Consider the following 21,593-nt stretch of genomic DNA (forward strand, 5'->3'; position numbering starts at 1 on the left):
TATATGGAATATTAAATATCCAAACAAAGCCATAGGTTACCACTAAAAGGCAAATTAAAAGACTAATGTTGGTACCTATGCAAGTTTAGTTGTTAAACTAGTCAGTCATTAAACATCAATTGCCTATCATATGCCAGGCCCTGTTCTAAACACTGGAGATACAAAAAAGGCATCATCATCTGATGCAGGAGACAAATAAATAATATCTACAGATAAGCTGTATACAGGATAAATAGGAAACAACTAAGAGTGGGAAGGCACTAGAATCAAGAGGGAAGCAAAAACTTCATAGAATATAAAATTTTAGTAGGGACTTAAAGGAAGCCAAAGAAGTCAGTAGGCTTTGTTAAAGAGGGAAATCATTCTAGGAGTAGCAATCAGATGCATGAAATTAAGGGCTTAAGTGTCTTGTTTGACCAAACAACTAGGAGGCTGGACCAAAGGATATAGGGAATGGGGAGGTGAGTAGGATTTCAGAAGCCTGGAAAGGTAGGTTGGGTTATAAAAAGGCTTTACCTGCAACATTTTGAATTCGATCCTGCAAGTGATAAGGAGTCACTGGATTTAGAGTAAGGGGATGACTTAGTCAGACCTTTGCTTTAGGAAAATCACATTAGAATGGAGAATGGATTGCAGTGGGCAGAAACTTGAGGCAAGCAGACCCACTAGCAAGCTATTGCATAATCAAAATATGAGGTAATGAGGGCCTGCACTAGAATGGTGACAGTGTTGGAGGAGAAAAAGAGGTATATTCAAGAGACACTGAAAAGATGAAACTGACAGATGTTGCCAACAGATTGGATGTGACTCCAAGTTGTAAGCTTAAGGGGCTGGGAGGAGAGTGTTGCCTCTATAGTAATAAGGAGATAGGAAGATAGGGTTTAAGGCAAGGGTGGGGAACGTCCAGGCTGTAGACCATATAAGATCCATGAAATTGTTTGCTAAAGCCTGTTGTAAGTAAGACTGCATAAAAAGAATGACTTACACTTTTAAAATAAGTTTTATTGTATTTAAATACAATTTTTAAAATAGTACAAAATAGGCAGCATTTGGCACAGTGTCTGACACATAGTAGATACTTCATAACTGTTTATTCCCTCCCTCTCTCTTACTAGAGAAATAGTATAAAAATCATCAGGGCCTAACAGCAAAAAAGGAGATGGGTTAGTAATAAGGCAGAAGTCTGATAGATAAATTTGTATTGTACAAAATATAATCCACAAAATATAAAAAACATTGAAGAAGGCTTTTAGAATATTGGTAGACCAGCTATGAAGGATTTGTTCAAGGATGAAAACAATGAGCATAAAGAACCAATAAGGAGAGAGTAGAATCTGAGGGCATTTACACTTTGATGAAGTCATAAGAGTTACCAAAGTATACATTACTTTAAATACCACAGAGAGAGGGAGTTAAAGGAATATTAAACACACAAAATTATTCACCCTATACCAAGGAAAAGCCAACTTTATTTTGATCTGTCATTAAATAAGAATGATGGGCAACAATGGAACCGAGTTGATACTAAAAATAAAGCAAATGTTTCCAATAAAATCAATGATTTTACTAAACAAGAATAGTAATTAACCCCTATATAATGAAAAAAGACACATAACCTTGGTAAATGTCATTATTTTGGCTTGAATTGTTTTTTTTTTTTTAAACTTGTTATACTACTTCTCTATCCCAGCCCAATAACGAGATGGTTTGAAAACAGACAAATGTTAGCAGGCACCCTGGCAGAGAAATGAGGACCTTACCGTCACTTGCTTCAGTCCACCAAGGGGCACCTCAAAGGGCCAGCATGAATTTGCTTGGGGAACCTTTCCTCATTCCCAACTTAATCACAAATGTCCAATTCCTAAGCTCCCACCAAGCAGTAGATATCCATTTTCTGCTGGATGTCAACATCCCATCCCCTTCTTGGCTGGAAATAACACAGACACTTTAACCTTTGGGCCCACTCAAACTATCCCCTTCCCAACAGTCACTGGTTGAGGACTATCTGTCTTGCCATTGCTCCCTAAGATCCACAGTCTTACTGTTTTGTCAGCTGGACTCAAGGCCTTTTCACCTGCCATGAAGCTGAATTCTCTCTTATGTGCTGTCTACATGACAGCATGAGATCCTTGAAGGCAGGAACCATCTCTCCTTTCTTTTTGTATCTTCAAAATTTGTACTGTTCTTGCCAAACAGTATTTTTCAGTTGCTTTTCTGTTCCATGATGTTCCAATGTCTAACCTTTTCGCATATCCACCTAGTCTGCATTTGTTGTCCTTGCTGTTGCTGTTGCTGTTGCTGTTGCTGCTGCTACTTACCTTTAAGCTTTTTCATCTGGGAAGCTTTCAATTTCTTGCTCAAATGATAAGGTAATGAGAAGTACCAATAATACTGGTAGTGAAGCAGATATAATGCTTTTTCACAGTTTCTGCCTTAGTCAGCTTAAAATTCCTTGTCTCTAGCAACAACATAGGAAGGGGAAATTTCCAGTTCCCTTTATTACCTTTGTCCTTGGCAAATTCAGAATTATTTTGTAGTTTAGTTTTCCTCTTAACAATCATTCAAAAATAATCCTTCTTTACAGCTTGGTAGGTGAATTCCTTCTATTTTGACGGTCCTTTATTAGTAGAAGGAATGTTTTTGCTATTAATCACTAATAGGTATCACATGGACTTTTGGCCCCTCATCAATATATATCAGAATTTTAAATCTTTATAAATATCAATATGTTCCTCACACCAGGAAGTCTATATTTTTTAGTGAAGTTTGCTTTAACCAACTTAAATATTTCATGATAAATATAATTCTTGGCTTTCAAAGTAACTTCATTTTCTTTCTGCATTTATAAAATGTGAGAAGAATGTATATTTTACTATTAAAATTCCAGCCACTCTGTCATATATACACAATTTGATGGTGAAATTTCACCACCTTCATGGCAGTCATCAAAAACCTGTGGGAACAAAAGAAAAAGTTTCCAATTAATCTTAAGTTTTAAAAACAATTTCACTACAGACACAGATGTCAATTATATCATACCCTACTACAATAAAAATCTATTTCTTAGGATCAACTGATAGTCTACTTATTTCAAGCAACATTCAAAATGAAATTCTTTGAATTTTAAAGAATTGGGATAGTGTCTAATAATGTATCATCACAGGATATGACTTTCAGTTGCAAGGTAAATTTATCAATAAATTCGGGAATTTTTAATATACCACTAAAATGAAATGCTCATATTAATCATTTTATCTAAGGTGGCATTATGAAGTAGTGGATACTGCTAGACGAGGCATAAGGAAAACCTTAGTTTAAATCCTGCCTGTGACACTTAATGGCGTATGAACTTAGGAAAATCATGTAACCTTTCTGTGGCTCCTCTATTTTAAAATACAGGTTATCAAAAAAAAATAAAAAGAATGATCTTCTAAACCATGACTTGAGTTTTCTCAATTTCCTTATCTCTTTACCTTAACGTTTCTCTGTTTTAATTAATTTATTTCTTCCCTCTCTTTCTTTCTTAAGACCTTTATTAATCATCTCTCCTTTCTTGCATTTTTAATCTCTCTACCAAATGTACCTACCAACATGTTCAATTTTCTCTAATATTCTCCAATTATTATTATTTATATTATACCTCCAATTCTCCCCCTATGTTCTCAACAAATTTCTTAAGAGAAATTAGTCTACACTTCTTGTCTCTATTCTTCCATCCCCTATAAATTCTTGCAATTAAGACTTTTTTTGCTCTAGTCAAATTGCTGGTAACAAAGACCTCTTAATATATGATCTAATAGCTTTATTTTTCTTGTTCCTTCTGAAGATGAAATTGTCAAACACCCCTTCTTCCTGAAATCTTATACTCAATTTGCTTTTTAATATTTCAAATACTGAACTTTGCATTTCTACTCACTAAATCAGTACTTTTTTCTGACTTTGAAATGTCTATCACTAGCACTCAAGCTGGAAAACACTGGGATCATCTTTGATTCTTCTCTCTCTTATTTGTGAAATATAGCCAGTTGCTAAGACCGTTGAAACATTTTATCTCCATAGAGTCACTTATAAATCATAATTCTACTATCTTAGATGGAATCCATATTATCTTACCATCAACCAATAATAGTATAATAGAAAAAGCACTAAAGCTTTGAAAGTCCTGGGTTTGAATTCTCCCTCTGAAATTTACTAGTGGGGATGATCTTGGATAAATCATTGAATCTTTACAAGTCTGAATTTCCCCAACTGTAAAATGGAAAAAATATCTGTATTATTTACCTCAAGGAGCTATTGTGAGAATCAAATGAGCTAATATAAAATGTTTTGTAAAAATTAAAGCTTAACATGATTGCTAGTTTTGATTATAGGACGTTTGTATGAATGTCATAAATGATCTGCCTTCAGTGTTTTCCCATTTCCTTCAACCTATCTTTTATACTGTCTCCAGATTAATCTTAGCATTAGAAGAACTAGAATTTAAGACTATCTTGAAAGACCAATCTGTATCAATTGATGTACTTTATTTTTTTTTTTAATCCATAAAGCAAAGAAAAGAGAAAGTAGGATGAATTTTTTTTCATAGGAAAATTTATGTGTGTGTGTGTGTGTATGTGTGAGAATTAGTGTGTCTGGTCCTTTCTAAAGCAAAACTCTGATAATGCCATTAAACTGTTCAAAAACTTTCAGTGGTTGCTCATTTCCAACTGAATGAAGTTGAAATTTAGTATCCTGGCTCAGAATGATATCTCAGTATCCTGAGATGTTAAAACATAATTTAGTCTTAAACTATCTTTCTAATCTAATTTCCTATTAACTTACTACTACTTCTGTGCCTGGTCAAATCAAAACATTAATCATGCTCTGAATCTATCTTGTGCTTTTCCACCTATGTGCTTTTGGTCAGATTATCCTTTTGCCTAGAAATCCTTGTTCCTCCCTTTGTGGAAATTTTACTCATTTTTAAATCTTCATTTTAAAATCACTTTCATGAAATACAGCCTTCTATAACTTCATAGGATGAAGTGATTTCTCTATCCTTTGAATCTGATAGCATTGTTTTTATTTCTTGAGTGTTATTTTCAATATCCACTCTTGTAGTTATCTATATAAATGTAGTAGGAGCAGTGTGAACTTGAGATCAGAAGACTTGGATTTATTTCCTAATTCTGATAATTAATGTCTGCGAGACTATGTCTTCATCTATAAAAAGGAACAATGATACTTAAAACTATCTACCTTTCAGGGGTGTGGTGAAAAAGCATTTTGTAAACCTTTAATACCATATAAATGTGAAGTACTATCATATCACTAGCTTAAGTTTCTTATGTGTATGTAGTGTATATAATATATACATAATATGTATGTGTGTATGTAGAAGTGTGTTTAACTGTGTGTGCATACACATGTATATAAAATCATAAAAGTATTATTCATCTTTGTATTGTTCATGATATCTTATATATAGAGTATTTAATAAAATATTTTTTCAAATAAACGAATACAAATAGATTTATAAATATGGTAAAAATAAATTTCTACCAAACATTTTAATTCTAGCACAAATTTTTAATGCTAGAATGTTATCAGAAAAAAATTAAATTTTACCTCTATTTATATATGAAGTAATTAGAGCATAAAAAGCCCAATTACAGGGGCAGTTAGGTGGATAGAGCACCAGTTCTGAAGTCAGGAAGACCTGAGTTCAAATGTGAATTTAAACACTTAACACTTCCTAGTTGTGTGACCTTGGGCAATTCACTTAGGCAAGAACCCCAATTACCTCAGGAAAAAAAAAACCCATTTACAAAAAGAACAATTCAACAGTAGATCTTAGTAAAAGACAAGGAGGTAAAGAATATTTTGTAGAGAAAAGAAAAGGTAAATGATTTGCCCACTTGATAAAACTAATTAGCTTTGGGGATTAAAAATTCAAATTTTCTAATGCTCAGGGTGCGCAATCCATTCTTGATCCCATGATAAATATGACTGCAAAAAAAAACATAATCTGCTCAATGAGGCCAAAAATTATGATAGAGCAAATTCATATGTGACAGTTCATGGTTACCCACAACAGTCTTTCAACTAGTTTTATTTCTGCTAGGTTAGATATTTAGTAGGTTCATTTTGATAGCAATTAAAAAATATAAAATAGCCTAACTTACCGGACAGAGTCCACAAGGTGCTCGAACTAAGCCAGTAGGCTGTATGATGGGACTAACAGCCCTATACAGTTTCATATGTCCATCTACACTGCCAACTGTACCTTCTTTGGCAGCAATGATGGTCATTTCCACTTTGCCATCATAAATAAGTGTGTTCAAAATTGTTTCAATATCTTCCATAGACAATTCCACCTAAAAAAAAAACAAAAAAACCCTCATGATACTATGTGTAACAGAGATTGAAAGGTTCATATATAAGGCTCTTTTTCTGTTTTTTTTTTAAAACCTAGAAACTGTTCATATTTGTCATATGTAAAATAGAGAAGGAAAAAATTATAAAAACTGAAATAATAGATGATCACATGTAATTTTAAGGTTTACTAAGTAGTATTTTTATTCTTTTGAGTCAAGTTAACAAGTAGTTAATAAGCACCTACTACATTCCAGGCATTGTGAATATAACTTGTGAGCCCAACAACAACCTTATAAGGCAAGATTTACATGTATTATTGTAGTCATTTAGGATAGGATACTGAATCTCAGAGAATTTAAATGTCTAGTCCACAGACCTGTCAGATTGGCTAGAATGACAGGGAAAGATAATGCAGAATGTTGGAGGGGATGTGGAAAAACAGGGACACTGATACATTGTTGGTGGAATTGTGAACACATCCAACCACTCTGGAGAGCAATCTGGAATTATGCTCAAAAAGTTATCAAACTGTGCATACCCTTTGATCCAGCAGTGTTACTTCTGGGCTTATATCCCAAAGAAATACTAAAGAAGGGAAAGGGACCTGTATGTGCCAAAATGTTTGTGGCAGCCCTGTTTGTAGTGGCTAGAAGCTGGAAAATGAGTGGATACCCATCAATTGGAGAATGGTTGAGTAAATTGTGGTATATGAATGTTATGGAATATTATTTTTCTGTAAGAAATGACCAGCAGGATGAATACAGAGAGGCTTGGAGAGACTTACATGAACTGATGCTAAGGGAAATGAGCAGAACCAGGAGATCATTATATACCTCAACAATGATACTGTATGAGGATGTATTCTGATGGAAGTGAATCTCTTCGATAAAGAGAACTAATTCAGTTTCAATTGATCAAGGATGGACAGAAGCAACTACACCCAAAGAAAGAACACTGGGAAATGAATATAAACTGCTTACATTTTTGTTTTTCTTCCTGGGTTATTTATACCTTCTGAATCCAATTCTCCCTGTGCAACAAGAGAACTGTTTGGTTCTGCACACATGTATTGTATCTAGGATATACTGTAACCTATTTAACATGTAAAGGACTGCTTGCCATCTGAGGGAGGGGGTGGGGGGAGGGAGAGGAAAAATCAGAACAAAAGTGAGTGCAAGGGATAATGCTGTAAAAAAAAATTACTCTGGCATGGGTTCTGTCAATAAGGCATGGGTTCTATCAATAAAAAGTTATTAAAAAAAAAAAAGAATTGCACAGATTTAACCTACAAAATAAATAAATAAATAAATGTCTAGTCCATGGTTAAATAGTAATTGTTAAGAGGCAGGATTTGATCATAAGTCTTTCTGACTCCATGTCTAACACTCTAGACACTTTTGAGATGCAGCCTTTACAAGTTAAAATTCAATTTAGTTCAGCTGAACAAGCATTTATTCAAGTTTTGCTTATGCACCAGGCACTATTCCAAGCACCAGTATACAAAGACAAATATGAATCCAATTCCCAATCTCAAGGAGCTTACATTTTGCTGAGTAGAAACAGCATAGACAAGTAAGATAAAATATATGCAAACTAAATATAAAGCAATTTCAATGGTTATGGTGAGGAGATGTGGAAATAACTCATTAATCAAAGCTCTCTGAAAGAGGCAACACTTGAGCTAGGGATTATAAAAGCAGAGATAATAAAGAATATTATTAGACTGGGTGCTAGGAAGGATCTTAGAAGTTATCTAGTTCTACCTCCTGCATTTAGTTTAAGAGGTAACAGATGCCCACAGACTTGCCCAAGGTCACACACATGGGGTAAGCACCAAGGGGAAAATTGGAATCCAGGTCTTGAGACTATAGGAACTATGATCTTTCTGCTATTCTACACTGCATCCTTGCGCAGAGCTTCCTTGCCTTTGATTCAAAGGAAGGACATGCAGGATGATTCTGAAAGGAAATGAAGAAGAGCTGGACAGCTAAGGACAGAGAATATTCAGGAGAAAGTCGCCATGAAAACACAGCGGAAAAAATAACCCAACGAATCAGGTGGTTAGTAGAATCAAATACTGCAGAGAAATCAATGAAAAAGACATTGGATTTAACAACTAAAGAGAATATGCCTTTCAGTATTTCCAATTATCAAAATTTTACAATTACACAAGGAAATTTGGAAGAAGGAGGGGAAGCCCAGGCAATAAAAGAATGTGGCTGAACCAGACAATCTTACAGCCTCTTTCAGCCAGAAATCCATAGCTCCTGAGAGGTGTATAGGCAGCCTATGGCACAGTGCTTAAACAGAACCCAAATTCAGATTTCTGTCCAATGAACCAAAATACTTGCTAAAATATTCATTCTTCCAAGTTAGAAATCTAAGTCTTTCAAAGAAAAAAGAATTCTTTCTAAAGCTAAGAATTACTTGATGAAAGATATGGTGCTTTATTATACATTCTGTACAACAGGTGATAGAGGACAGCACCACAGAGTGCTGGGCCTGGAGACAGGAAGGCCCGAGTTCAAATCTAGTCTCAGACACTTACTAGCTTACTACCTTGTGGAAGCTACTTACCCATTGCCTGTCTCAGTTTTCTTAATGGTAAAATGGGGATGAGCACTTACTTCCCAAGGTTGCTGTGAGGATAAAATGAGACAATATACAAAGCATCTTTTTTTCCTTTTCTTCATTTCTTCCTTTTCTTCAACTAACCTGAAGCCTTAGAAATCACCAGAGCCAACATGGAAAGGAAATCAAGTCATCTGGTTATCTGCAGTCTCCCCTGTGTGCTTGGGCTCAAGCTCCACTCTCTGGGACACAAGATGCTGCTCTGTCTATGCTAGGACAAACCTGACCAGATGTACTCAGCCCTCTCTTGGATCCTTAAACAAAAGGATCTTTTTCAAGACCCTTCTCTAAACCTGGATCTTAACCTGATTTGGCTCTGTCAGTATGCTGCTCACTTCCCTGCTTTTTATTTTATTTTATTTTTTTTGTTTTTGGTAAAGCAATTGGGGTTAAGTGACTTGCCCAGAGTCACACAGCTAATAAGTGTTAAGTGTCTGAGGTCGGCCAGATTTTAACTCATGTTTTCCTGACTTCAGGGCCAGTGCTCTATCCACTGTGCTATCTAGCTGCCCTTTTTATTTTCTTAAAAGGAAAAAAAGCCATCTAGCTCCCAAATTCTGAAGGACATTTGTCAAATACTGATTTAAGCCCACATTCTCAGGTCTAGTAATAATTTGTCTTTGGACAAGCGCTTAGAGCAACTGCAGGACATTAAGACTGATGAAAACGTCTTATGAGCTAAAATGTAATAAAAGAAAAAGGTTTGAAACTTGATACTGACCTTACTAATGCCTAATTCACAAATATATTTCCATACTTCATGAGATGAAGCAAATGAACTGTTTCTTTGTATCATGGGGTTCTGTTTGCTTTCTCTAGCTGTTTCTGCCTAAAAAAAGTGTAAGGAAAAATTTCAGTTAGGAGAAATATTGATGAATGGTTTTTTTAAATACATAATTTATACAATGCTGTCAAGCTAAAGAAATTAGGTTAAGCAAACAAACCTAGTTTAGCATATTTGATTTTGAGATGTTATTTAAAAGAATTAAATATAGACAAAAAAAATTATAGCAGTAAAACTTATTTTACCTTGCTTTGTAAGAATTTAAAACACTGTTGGTTTAGAACTTCTACAAATTCAGATTCAAAATCTTGGTCACTATACCAGGCTCCACCAGTTACTGATCTATCAGGTTGTAAATTATATAGCATGTAAACCTTCTTCTTTGAGGCCTGTGAAGAAATATGCAAAGCTTTATTTACTAGAGTACAAATACAATTTTTTCCCAAAATTTTAAAGGTTATTATTCTAACCCATAAAAAGATATATGTGTGAAAGAAGGCAATACTTTAAAATGGAGAAAGATTATACTATAATCATCAATCTGTAAATATACTCTACCAAAAAGCCAGTTTTTTACTCTCTCAATATGAAAAATAGCTCAGTCTCTGAAAATTAGTGTTAAGTTTTAACCAAGCTTATGGAAACAAACTTACTTGGACATATGTCTCTAAAGGGTAAGCACTGAAAGTTATTAATCAAGTTATCTCCATTGTAGTGCAGGGAGCTTATCAGTATGGTGGGGTTGGGAGAAAGAAATAGGAGAGACATCAATAAATGATAGCTAAGATGCTAACACAGAAATTATCTGATCACTACCACTAAGCAACAATTCTTAGCTGAAAGTGGCAGTAAAATTTCTTCTGTGTCATAGCAAGACAAGAAAAATAAAGAAACAGTATTATATCTGAACAAAAACTTTTTAGTCTATTGAATAAAAAGAATTTATTAAAGCATCAAATTTTTGATTAACAAGGACTTTATACTATGAATTCTGAACAAAGACAGTACTTTCATGTGTATATTATGAAGAGCTAAAAGAAAAAAAATACTTACTGCAACAGATTTAACAGCTTTGATAAGCTTTTTACTCTCCAAATTCTTTAGTATTTTGTTGATTTCTGTTAATGGCAAGTTACTTTTATATCGAATATCTCTGCTCCAAATACCTTAAAAAAAAATTTAAGTAGTTGAACTCAAAACATCTCATGTCAAATAATACTTAATCTGTATTTATTGCTAACTATTTTGTTACAATTCCAAAGTTGGTTATAATAACAAAATATATAAGCAAATACTATAATTACTTGCTGGTTTCCGAGTGTACTACCTAAATTGTAAAAAGAAAATCATGTCACTTAATACGCTATTTCAAAATCTCAAATCCTAGTAATTCGTCTTTTAAAGATATTTACATAAGAGGAAATAAATTTTTAGTGTCTAAAAGAGTAGATAAAACCTTAAAAACCATGTTTAACATATATATTTCCACCTCAGTCATCAAGATGGGGAAGATTAAGTAAACATTCCTTTCCACCCTTACCACAGGATGAAAAAGATTTTAAGCAAAGATTTTATGAGCAAAGCTAGTTTGTCTGTGTCAATATAGCTGAGAGGGAGAAAACAGGAGGGAAGAAAAGGAAGATAGCATAAGGTGACATGTAAAATTATTGAAAAGCAGTATTTTTATTAAAGATTTCTCTTCCTTTTACAATGAGGATGGTAGTACCTTTTAAATATCTCTGAAAGAAAAGCTATGTAGTTCTAATATAGGTTTCTTGGTAAAAATGAAGATGCTAGATTTCTTGGCTAAACTTACTGAAGACCCAAAAGAGATTAACAGGGAAATGAATAAAAAGAGTAGTTACTATTTAACAGAGGCAGGAATGAGTTCTTACTTAATCTACTTTCTCTCATTCTATATAGAACCAGGTAAGCAATTTGGTCATGCTTCTAGACCCTTTAATTTAATCCTTTGCCCTAGAACACAAAAGTCCATGTTATCTTTTGCAAAGTAGTTCCTAAGGAAAGTTGTCTGCCTTCAACAATAAAACTAATTAAAGTTCTCTGTAAATCTATCCTAGAAGTTATGATTGTTGCTTCAAAACAGGAAAATGGTGCAAATATTGCAAAGGAATTATATGGGGAAAATATTTTTCTAAATTTTCTTTCCTAAATCGGGAGAGCAAGGAAAGAAATACACAAAGGTACCATTAGCTATGTGTGAGTGTGTGTGTGTGTGTGTGTGTATGTGTATACATACACGTGTGTATAGCATACATTATACAGAAATTTTAATTTTGTTGGCTTACAAAATTATAGTTTGATATGAACTGATGAAACAATTTTTAATATCTAAAATTGATTGCTGGAATTTTTATATTATTATTTCATTGGTGTAAATTCCCTCTATTAATTCAACTCAATCCTGCTCTGCAATTTATAGCTTTGAACAGATGCTCAAACTTTGAAAATTTAGATTACTTGTCCAGAGTCATAGAGCTCCTTGTGTTAGAGGCAGAAATTGAACTCTGAGTCTTCCTAACTATGAGGCCACTATACCAAGCTGCTTACCAAATCAACAGGTTAAAATAACCATTCGTTTTAAAAACAATTTCCTATAGTTAATAATATGTAGAATTAGAGTAACAATTTCAACAATTTGTTGAAACAATTTGTTCAACAATTCAACAAAAACAACAATTTTTCCAAGCAAGCACTAATATAGAATTGAAAGAGTACATACTAAACACTATATACAACACTAATATTTTAGACATAATTCTTCAATACCTTTGTTTCCGGCATCTTCTATGATTTGATATACTAGCTTCTCTTGGTTATCTGATCCCTTCATTTTACTGGAAAAAAATGTTATTAGAAACCAAAAAATTGTTAGATTTTTATTTCTGAAGTTTCTCCCTGGGTTTGAAAATATTCATAGACTGAAATATTATGTTGTTACATTTATTTCTTTATTGATGTAAGAACTTACCCGGTATTCTGAGATTCTTTTATTCTATACAGAAGACCTGTATTACTCCTTAAGAGATCCAACTGTCCCTGTAATTGTTTTTATATAAAACAGTTAATTATTTGAGACATCAAATTTGATAAAGAATTTCAAAATATTTACTTCTAATAGTTTTACCTAACACAAATACCCCAATGCTGTACTCTGCCCTTCTAACATTTATTAGCCTTTATGAGGAATCTTGTATGGTTTGAACAAGGTCGCCTTTGAGATATCTTACCATGTTGTAATTCTCTGAACTACCCATAATCAAACAAGTGGTCCTACTAATTCATGAAAAAACTTTTTAAAAGTTGTGAGCAACTACCATACCTAAGTAATAAAATATGCACATTCAGCATAAATAACCATAAATGTTCTATAATCAAATAAAAGTTGCAATACTTAAAATTAATTTATAATCAGGATTTAAATTCAACCTCTAACATTTATTATTTATATGACTGGACAATTCATTGAAGGTCTTGGAGCTTTAATTTCATCATCTATAAAACGAGGATAAAAAAGAAGGAAGCAAATCCTAAAGCATTATGGAGATTTAATTATGATTATACGTTATCTGATCTCACAAAGTTATGAACTGTTTATGTTGTGATATAATTAAACAAATATGGGAAATGTTTCAAGTGATTTTTCAAGTAATTCTGTCAATATGATCTTTATATAATTAAATAATTTTTAAATGTTATATAATTAAAATTATATAAATATAATTAAATTAAAAATGCATTTGTAGGTTTAACTGCTAAAATAGGAATATAGGCAGAATTGAACCTTTTTGAAGACACCTGGGTCTGCAACCTAGACATTCCAGCAAGGGTTCAATTATTCTGCAAGTACACTTAAACATAGGCACTTAAACTTTCATTCTAGGAGTACAGTCTAGCTAGGACTTTCACCAAATCTGGTGAAGCCAATTCTGTGAATCAATAAATGACATCCAAAAAATTAGATTTTACCTTACCATAGATAAGAGTCTATTGATGGCCATGGCCCTCTGCTGAGCTTCTATATGAGGCATTTCATTCTGAATAACTTGGTCTGTGATCCCATGAGGAAATTGATGACATAATTCTATAATCCTATAAACAAAGACATCAATAATATTTTATACAACCCATTTTAAGGAATGAGGAAAAATGCTAGCATCATGAAATAATGTTTCATTTTTTCTCCCAAATCTGACACATAGTAGTTATGATTGATTTTGCTTATTCTTTACTAAATATGAATTTAAAATTAGAGTAAAACTTATTAAAGTCTTATCTAAAATTCTACTTTCTATAGGAAGACTTTCTCAGTCCTTTGTAATTCTAGTGCCCCTTTATTATTTCCAATTTATCCTGTCTGCAGTTTTATACATAGTTATTAGCATGTTTTCCTCCATTATATTGTGAGTTCCTTGAGAGGAAGGTCTATCTTTTTATCTTTTTTAGTCTTCCCAATACTTAGCACAGTACTTTCCACATGGTATGCATTTGATATTTAAGTATGACATACTAAAGACCTAACACAAAAGACTTGGAATTTCTTGTATTTCATAAATTAGCTATGTACATATATGAAGACAATGCCATTGTTTCTTCCCGCCATTATGTTGTTCTCTAGCCTATACTACCAAATAAAACTTCCCGAAGAATATCACTCTATCACTGGACAGTTTGTTTATATTGAATTGTGAGCTCCTTGAGAGCAGGGAATGGATTTATTCCTGTTATCCCTCCCACAATCTGGCACAAGTGCTTTCTTTGTACATAGTAGGCTCAAAATAATTGTTTCCTGACTTAAATTAAAATTGTACAAAGAACCTAGCACACAAACATAAAGCTGTTGAATGGTGCTGGAGGAAATTTACTTAACCATGCTAACTGGGTTTATTATAAATTTGTGATATCAAATCTCAACTAAGTTCCCTTCCCAGCAAGGCAATCCTTTTATTCTTCCCTAAATGATTCTCCATCACACTTCCCAAAGCAAATAACCAAATCTTCTTCCCTTAACCTTCCAGCCCAACCTTCCCTGCTCCTTTCAAAAGTCCACTTCTCATACTTTACTAAGAAAACAGAGGCCATTTGATAGGATTCTTCCTTCTTCCTTATTAACAATAATTCTATTTTTATTTGTTAAAAATGCACTGTTATCTTCTGTTTTATATCATTATTATAATACATCTCTTCTCTGATTTGCCATCTCCTTCATCCTGCGCCACTATTTTGGTGTATACTGAAGCTTTCTTTGAATTTTTTATCTTCCTCTCCAATTGATAAATGGTCAAAGGATATGAACAGACAATTCTCAGATGAAGAAATTGAAACTATTTATAGACATATGAAAATATGCTTCAAATCATTATTAATCAGAGAAATACAAATTAAGACAACTCTAAGATACCACTACACACACACTACATACCTGTCAAATTGGCTAGAATGACAGGGAAAGATATATTGGAGGGGATGTGGGAAAACAGGGACACTGATACATTGTTGGTGGAATTGTGAACACATCCAGCCATTCTGGAGAGCAATTTGGAATTATGTTCAAAAAGTTATCAAACTGTGCATACCCTTTGATCCAGCAGTGTTTCTACTGGGCTTATACCCAAAAGAGATACTAAAGAAAGGAAAGGGACCTGTATGTGCCAAAATGTTTGTGGCAGCCCTCTTTGTAGTGGCTAGAAGCTGGAAAATGAATGGATGCCCATCAATTGGAGAATGGTTGAGTAAATTGTGGTATATGAACATTATGGAATATTATTGTTCTGTAAGGAATGACCAGCAGGATGAATACAGAGAGGCTTGGAGAGACTTACATGAACTGATGCTAAGTGAAATGAGCAGAACCAGGAGATCATTATATACCTCAACAACGATACTGTTTGAGGATGTATTCTGTTGGAAGTGGATCTCTTCGATAAAGAGAGCTAATTCAGTTTCAATTGATCAAGGATGGACAGAAGCAACTACACGCAAAGAAAGAACACTGGGAAATGAATATAAACTGCTTGCATTTCTGTTTTTCTTCCTGGGTTATTTATACCTTCTGAATCCACTTCTCCCTGTGCAATAAGAGAACTGTTCGGTTCTGCATACATATATTTTATCTAGGATATACTGTAACCTATTTAACATGTAAAGGACTGCTTGCCATCTGAGAGAGGGGATGGAGGGAGGGAGGGGAAAAATCGGAACAGAAGTGAGTGCAAGGGATAATGCTGTAAAAAAATTACCCTGGTATGGGTTCTGTCGATAAAAAGTTATTTTAAAAATTAATTAATTAAAAAAAAAGAATTTTTTATCTTCCTTGGGTATCTGTGGATCTAAATATATATTGAGTCATATGGATCACTGCCATCTTCCTAGACTCCTAGGTTTGTGATTTTGGAATTATCCTGGACTCCTCACTTTTCTACACATTTAATCAGTTGCCAAATCTTGCTTTTCTTAATCTTCACAACATTTCTCCTCTCCAATTCCTTTCTCTACTCTCACAGATACTACCTTAGCTCAGGCCCTCTCCTACTGAATAAACTCCAGCGGCCTCCAATTGCTTATAGGATCAAAAATCAACTCTTTCATTTAGTTTTTAAAGCTTTATAAAGCTTTTTAGCACCATTAGACATTACTCCCACTTCAATCCTTTGTGATCCAGCCAAACAGACTTTTTCTCTGTTCCTCATATGATGCTTGCTCTCTGATTTCCTCCAATCTCCTTTTCTGTGACCATGCCCTCTCCCCTTAGGATGGACCCTAAGACTCTATCCTTTCTCTTTCTTCTATACACTCTCTCAATGCCCTTATTGGCTACTAGCCATTTTAATTATTACCACTATATAGATTACTCCCAAAAACTATTTATCTAGACAAAAAATTTCTCTTTTGTTAGCTCCAGTTGATCAATCATTTATGAAATCTCTGTTATGTATCAGGCATTTTAGGTTAAATTACTGAGAATACAAAAACAAAACCAAATAATTTTTGTCCTCAAGGAACAAACTCATGTTCTATTTCATCACCTATTACTGAATGGAACTTGCAAATTATATATACTGTAAGAATTTCAATCCATCAAAACCAGAACTCATCATTCTTCCCAAATCCTACTCTCTGCTTCACTTTCCTGTTTTCAACATGGACACAACTTTACGTCTAGTCACTCAAATTCCTTAATTCATAATCACCTTCCACCACTCTCCCTCTTCTCACATAGACAATTAATTACCTTCTCATTCTCTGTCAACTCACAATATTATCTCCTTACTCTGCCTCTTTCTACAGCTGCTATAGTCAATTAAGTCTTGTCAATTCTTTCACAAAACAGCTTTCATATCTATCCCCTTCTCTAAACTGAAACCATAATTCAAGCTCTGAGTATCTCTTGCCTGGACTACTGAAACAATCTGTCCTCTGACACTTGCTTTTATATGATCCTGAGCAACTGCCTGCCTCATTTTCCTTAGCTATAAAATGGGGATAAGAACAGCACCTATCTCCCAAGATTGTTGTGAGGATCAAAGGAGAGTTATAAAAGCATTTTGTAAGCCTTAAAGCACTATAAAAGTGCTAACTATTGTTGTTAGTCTTTTTTGTGTCAGATTATTTCCCTCTTCAGTTCTCCACATAGCTAAAACATAAATTTGACTGTGTCCCTCCCCTGCTCAAGAAGCTTAAGTGGCTCCCTACAGCCACTGGGATAAAATACAAATTTCTTTGGCATTTGAAGCCTGTCACAACTTGGCTCCAACATACCTTTCATACACATTATACATTGCTCCTTTGTACCACAATATCATCTTAACTCCTTACTCTTTCTCAGTTCCCATACACAATGAAATGGTAAATCCTGTTAATTCTACTTTCAAAATATCTCTTGTGTCTCCTTATCACCTGATGCTGCCAAAACCCTGGTGGAGGTCTGTTATGAGCCAGAACTTGAATAAAGGTGTTAACTCACTAGAGTTGATAGAAACAATGCTTAGGTAATTGGTTCACACGTTAGAGCTCACACCTTTAAGAGAGTTTACACATTAGAGCTCACAAGTCCGGTAGATTCACAAGTTACACCTCCCATAATCCCACTCTCGGAGAAGGAATCAACCTTTGAGTTTACAGTTTACTCTAAAACAGCATAAAAAGGAGCTGAGTCAGTGGAGTCAGTCAGTTCAGAAGACTGACAGAGTGAGAAGTCAGTTGAGGGGATTGAGAAGCCAGGAGTCGGAGTTGAGCTAGAAGCAGAAGCTGGCAGAGGCAAAAGACTAGCAACGAGAGCTCTTGGAACCAAAGAAAGCTAACTGGACTATTTTGGAAGATACAATAAAGAACTACTTTAACAACTGGCTGCATATGAGGCGATTATTACTTTGAACTGAAACTAAGACTGCCTCCCGAAAACCTCCCCAAAAAACCTGCTCCCAGAGAGAACCATTATATATTAGAAAAAGAAGAGAACACCACAGAGGCCTTCATCACCTCAACCCTAGATTATGAAAATACCTGCTGGTTGTTCTCTAGCATTTATCTCTCCACTCCAGTCCATCCTCCATTCAGTTGTCAAATTCATGTTTCCAAAATACAGGTCTGACCAGTTACTTCCTTACTCAATAAACTCCTGAGATTATTATCTCCAGGATCAAATAGAAATCCTCTGTTTGGGTTCAAAGTTCTGTATAACCTTCCCCTCCCACACCTTTCCAGTCTACTTTCATCTTATATTCTCCCCATGTATCCAGTGACACAGGACTCCTTGCTTTAACTCACACGTGCCACTCCAACTCCAGTGCTGATTACTATTTCCCAAGTAGGAGGAGGGCAGGTACAAGGAAAAGGCATCAGCATGAAATGAAGATCAATAGGGAGAAATATGATCAGGGTATGGGGTCAGCTAAATAAAGTGGGCTTTCACCAAACACAACATTAGAATCCAAGGGCAAAAAATGTTTGTGGCAGTCCTTTTTGTAGTGGCTAGAAACTGGAAAATGAACGGATGCCCATCAATTAGAGAATGGTTGGGTAAATTGTGATATATGAATGTTATGGAATATTATTGTTCTGTAAGAAATGACCAGCAGGATGAATACAGAGAGGCTTGGAAAAACTTACATGAACTGATGCTGAGTGAAATGAGAAGAACCAGGAGATCATTATACACTTCAACAACAATATTGTATGAGGATATATTCTGATGGAAGTGGATTTCTTCAACAAAGAGAAGATCTAATTCAGTTCCAATTGATCAATGATGGACAGAATCAACTACACCCAGAGAAGGAACACTGGGAAATGAATGTGGACTCCTTGCATTTTTGTTTTTCTTCCCAGGTTATTTTTACCTTCTGAATCCAACTCTTCTTGTGTAACGAGAGAATTATATAATTCTGCATACATATACTGTATTAGGATATATGATAATATATTTAACATGTATAAGATTGCCTGCCATCTGGGGGAGGGGGTGGAGGGAGGGAAGGGATAAGTCAGAACAGAAGTGAGTGCAAGGGATAATGTTGTAAAAAATTACCCATGGATATGTTCTGTCAATAAAAAGTAATAAAAAAAAAAAAAGAATCCAAGGGCTAGTTCCAAGTGTCTTTCTTGTCCATATATATTCTGAATGTGCTTTTATCTGTACATGTTGTTTCCTACTACAGAACAATAGTTGAATGTGTTTCACTTTTGTCTTTGTATCCCCAGCTCCTAGCTTGGCATTGACAGTTATATTTCCTAAGAGAATAATTACTAAAATGTTAAGAATGTAGGTCCTGTGAATATCTTTTTAAATATTTTTACAATTATATAATAATATAATTTCCTTTGTAATCATATTTTCTTTCTTTTTTTTTTGCTGAGCCATTGAGGTTAAGTGACTTGCTTAGAGTCACACAGTTAGGAAGTATTAAGTATCTGAGGCCAAATGTGAACTCAGGTCCTCCTGATTCCAGGGCCAGTGCTCTATCCACTTGGCCATTTAGCTGCCCCAATCCTATATCATTTCATTTTATCTGTTTTTAAAAAAATGACATTATTCTAAGAAGGAATGCATAGGTTTGATATAAAATCATTTAGGAATCCTGGGCTAGAGCATCCATTAATAGGTTCAATTCTATATCCCTTACAACAGCTGTATCCTCAAAGGATATGAAGAATTAAAGATGGAAGAAAATAAAGCCATTTCTAGTCACATGAAAAAATGATTTAAATCACTATTGATTAGAGAAATGTAAAATAAGATAACTCTGAGGTATTACTTCACATTTCTCAGATTGATAAGATGACAGGAAAAGATAATGATAAATATTGGAGGAGATGTGGGAAAACTGTACAAAACAATACATTGTTGGTGAAGTTGTGAACTAATCCAACCCTTTTGGAGAACAATTTGGAATTATGCCCAAAAGGCTATAAAACTGCACACCTTTTATCCAGCAGTGTCTTTACTGGATTTGTATTCCCCAAAAAATCATAAAACAGGGAAAAGGGCCCACATGTGCAAAAATGTTTGTAGCAGCCCTTTTTGTAGTGGCAAGGAATTGGAAACTGAGAGGAATGGCTGAATAAGTTATGGTATATGAACGTAATGGAATATTATCGTTCTATAAGAAAAGATGAACAATATGACTTCAGAAAAGCCTGGAGAGACTTACATGAACTGATGATGAGTAAAGTGAGCAGAACCAAGAGAATATTGTACACAGCAACAAGAAGACTAGGTGATGATCAACTGTGATGAACTTGACTCTTTTCAACAATAAAATGATTCAAGGCAGTTCCAACAGACTTGTGATAGAGAGAGCCATCCACATGAAGAGAGAGTATTATAGAAACTGAATGTGGATCAAGGCATAGTATTTCCATCTTTTTGTTTGTTGGCTTTTTTTCTCATGGTTTTTTTCCCTTTTTGGTCAGATTTTTTCCTTGCACAACATGACAAATATGGAAACATGTTTAAAAGGACTGCACACATTTAAGCTCTATCAGATTGCCTGCTGTTTTGGGGAGGGAGGAGTTAAGGGAAGTAGGAAAAATTTGGAACACAAACTTTACGTGTATTTAGAAAAATAAAATACTACTGAGAAACAAAAACAGCCATACCCTTAACTCTGATAGTTCCTTACATTACACTGAAATATATTCAAGTTATCACCACTACTGGAACCCTTTATAAAGCACCTTTTTATTCACGTCAGTTAGTGAATAATGAAAAGCATTTATGCACTGTGTCCAACCCTGTCACCTCAGCATACACTTGTAACTTCTTTAAGATAATTACTGTAGCTGTCTATACAGTAGCAACAACAAACGTGCAAACTTTTTGAAATCAGCAGAATTCATCAGGCCACACATACTTGTAAAGGTTAAGGGCGGGGCGCAAAGCCCCCCTGACAGATTCTCTACACCACCCCTGGCCCCGACCTTTCACTCCCCAAGTCTTCAAGCGAATCCCGAGACTGGGGAAGGGAGAAGGGGGGCTGGTAGTGGGGGGGGATTCCACCTGATCATTAGGACGGGAATACAAACTATACATAATTCCTGGAGTATCCTTTTTACCTGTTTTCTATTTCGACCGGGTCCGCATCCGGCGGCTGTGCCTTCACTTTTACCTCAGCCATAACGAAGCCGTGCTCTGCAAAGCCGGGGCCGAGCCACAAGGACCTATGTCGAACCTCCGGCAACCACCACCGGACTCCGCCTCCAGCCGCCAGAAAGGGGCCTTTTCCTCTGAGTCGCATCTCAGCAAAGGACCCTCTTCTCCTCAAAAGTAGTCTAAGACACGCCTGTCCTATTTGACAATTAA

At 34.8% G+C, this 21,593-nt stretch overlaps 1 protein-coding gene across 1 annotated transcript; it reads right to left on the bottom strand.

Moving 5' to 3' along the window:
• Positions 1 to 981: 981 nt before the first annotated feature.
• POLR3F (RNA polymerase III subunit F) lies at positions 982 to 21,499 on the bottom strand. The gene is made up of 9 exons (XM_051975868.1): positions 21,347 to 21,499; positions 13,768 to 13,885; positions 12,765 to 12,832; positions 12,563 to 12,630; positions 10,826 to 10,938; positions 10,018 to 10,161; positions 9,710 to 9,817; positions 6,165 to 6,356; positions 982 to 2,953 (listed from the first exon to the last, which is right to left on the bottom strand). The coding sequence occupies exons 1-9, from the start codon at positions 21,406 to 21,408 to the stop codon at positions 2,876 to 2,878; spliced, it is 951 nt and encodes a 316-aa protein (XP_051831828.1). The 5' UTR covers positions 21,409 to 21,499; the 3' UTR covers positions 982 to 2,875.
• Between the last annotated feature and the right edge of the window lie 94 nt (positions 21,500 to 21,593).

This window comes from Antechinus flavipes, chromosome 2 (assembly GCF_016432865.1).
Source record: "Antechinus flavipes isolate AdamAnt ecotype Samford, QLD, Australia chromosome 2, AdamAnt_v2, whole genome shotgun sequence".
Lineage (NCBI taxonomy): Eukaryota > Metazoa > Chordata > Mammalia > Dasyuromorphia > Dasyuridae > Antechinus > Antechinus flavipes.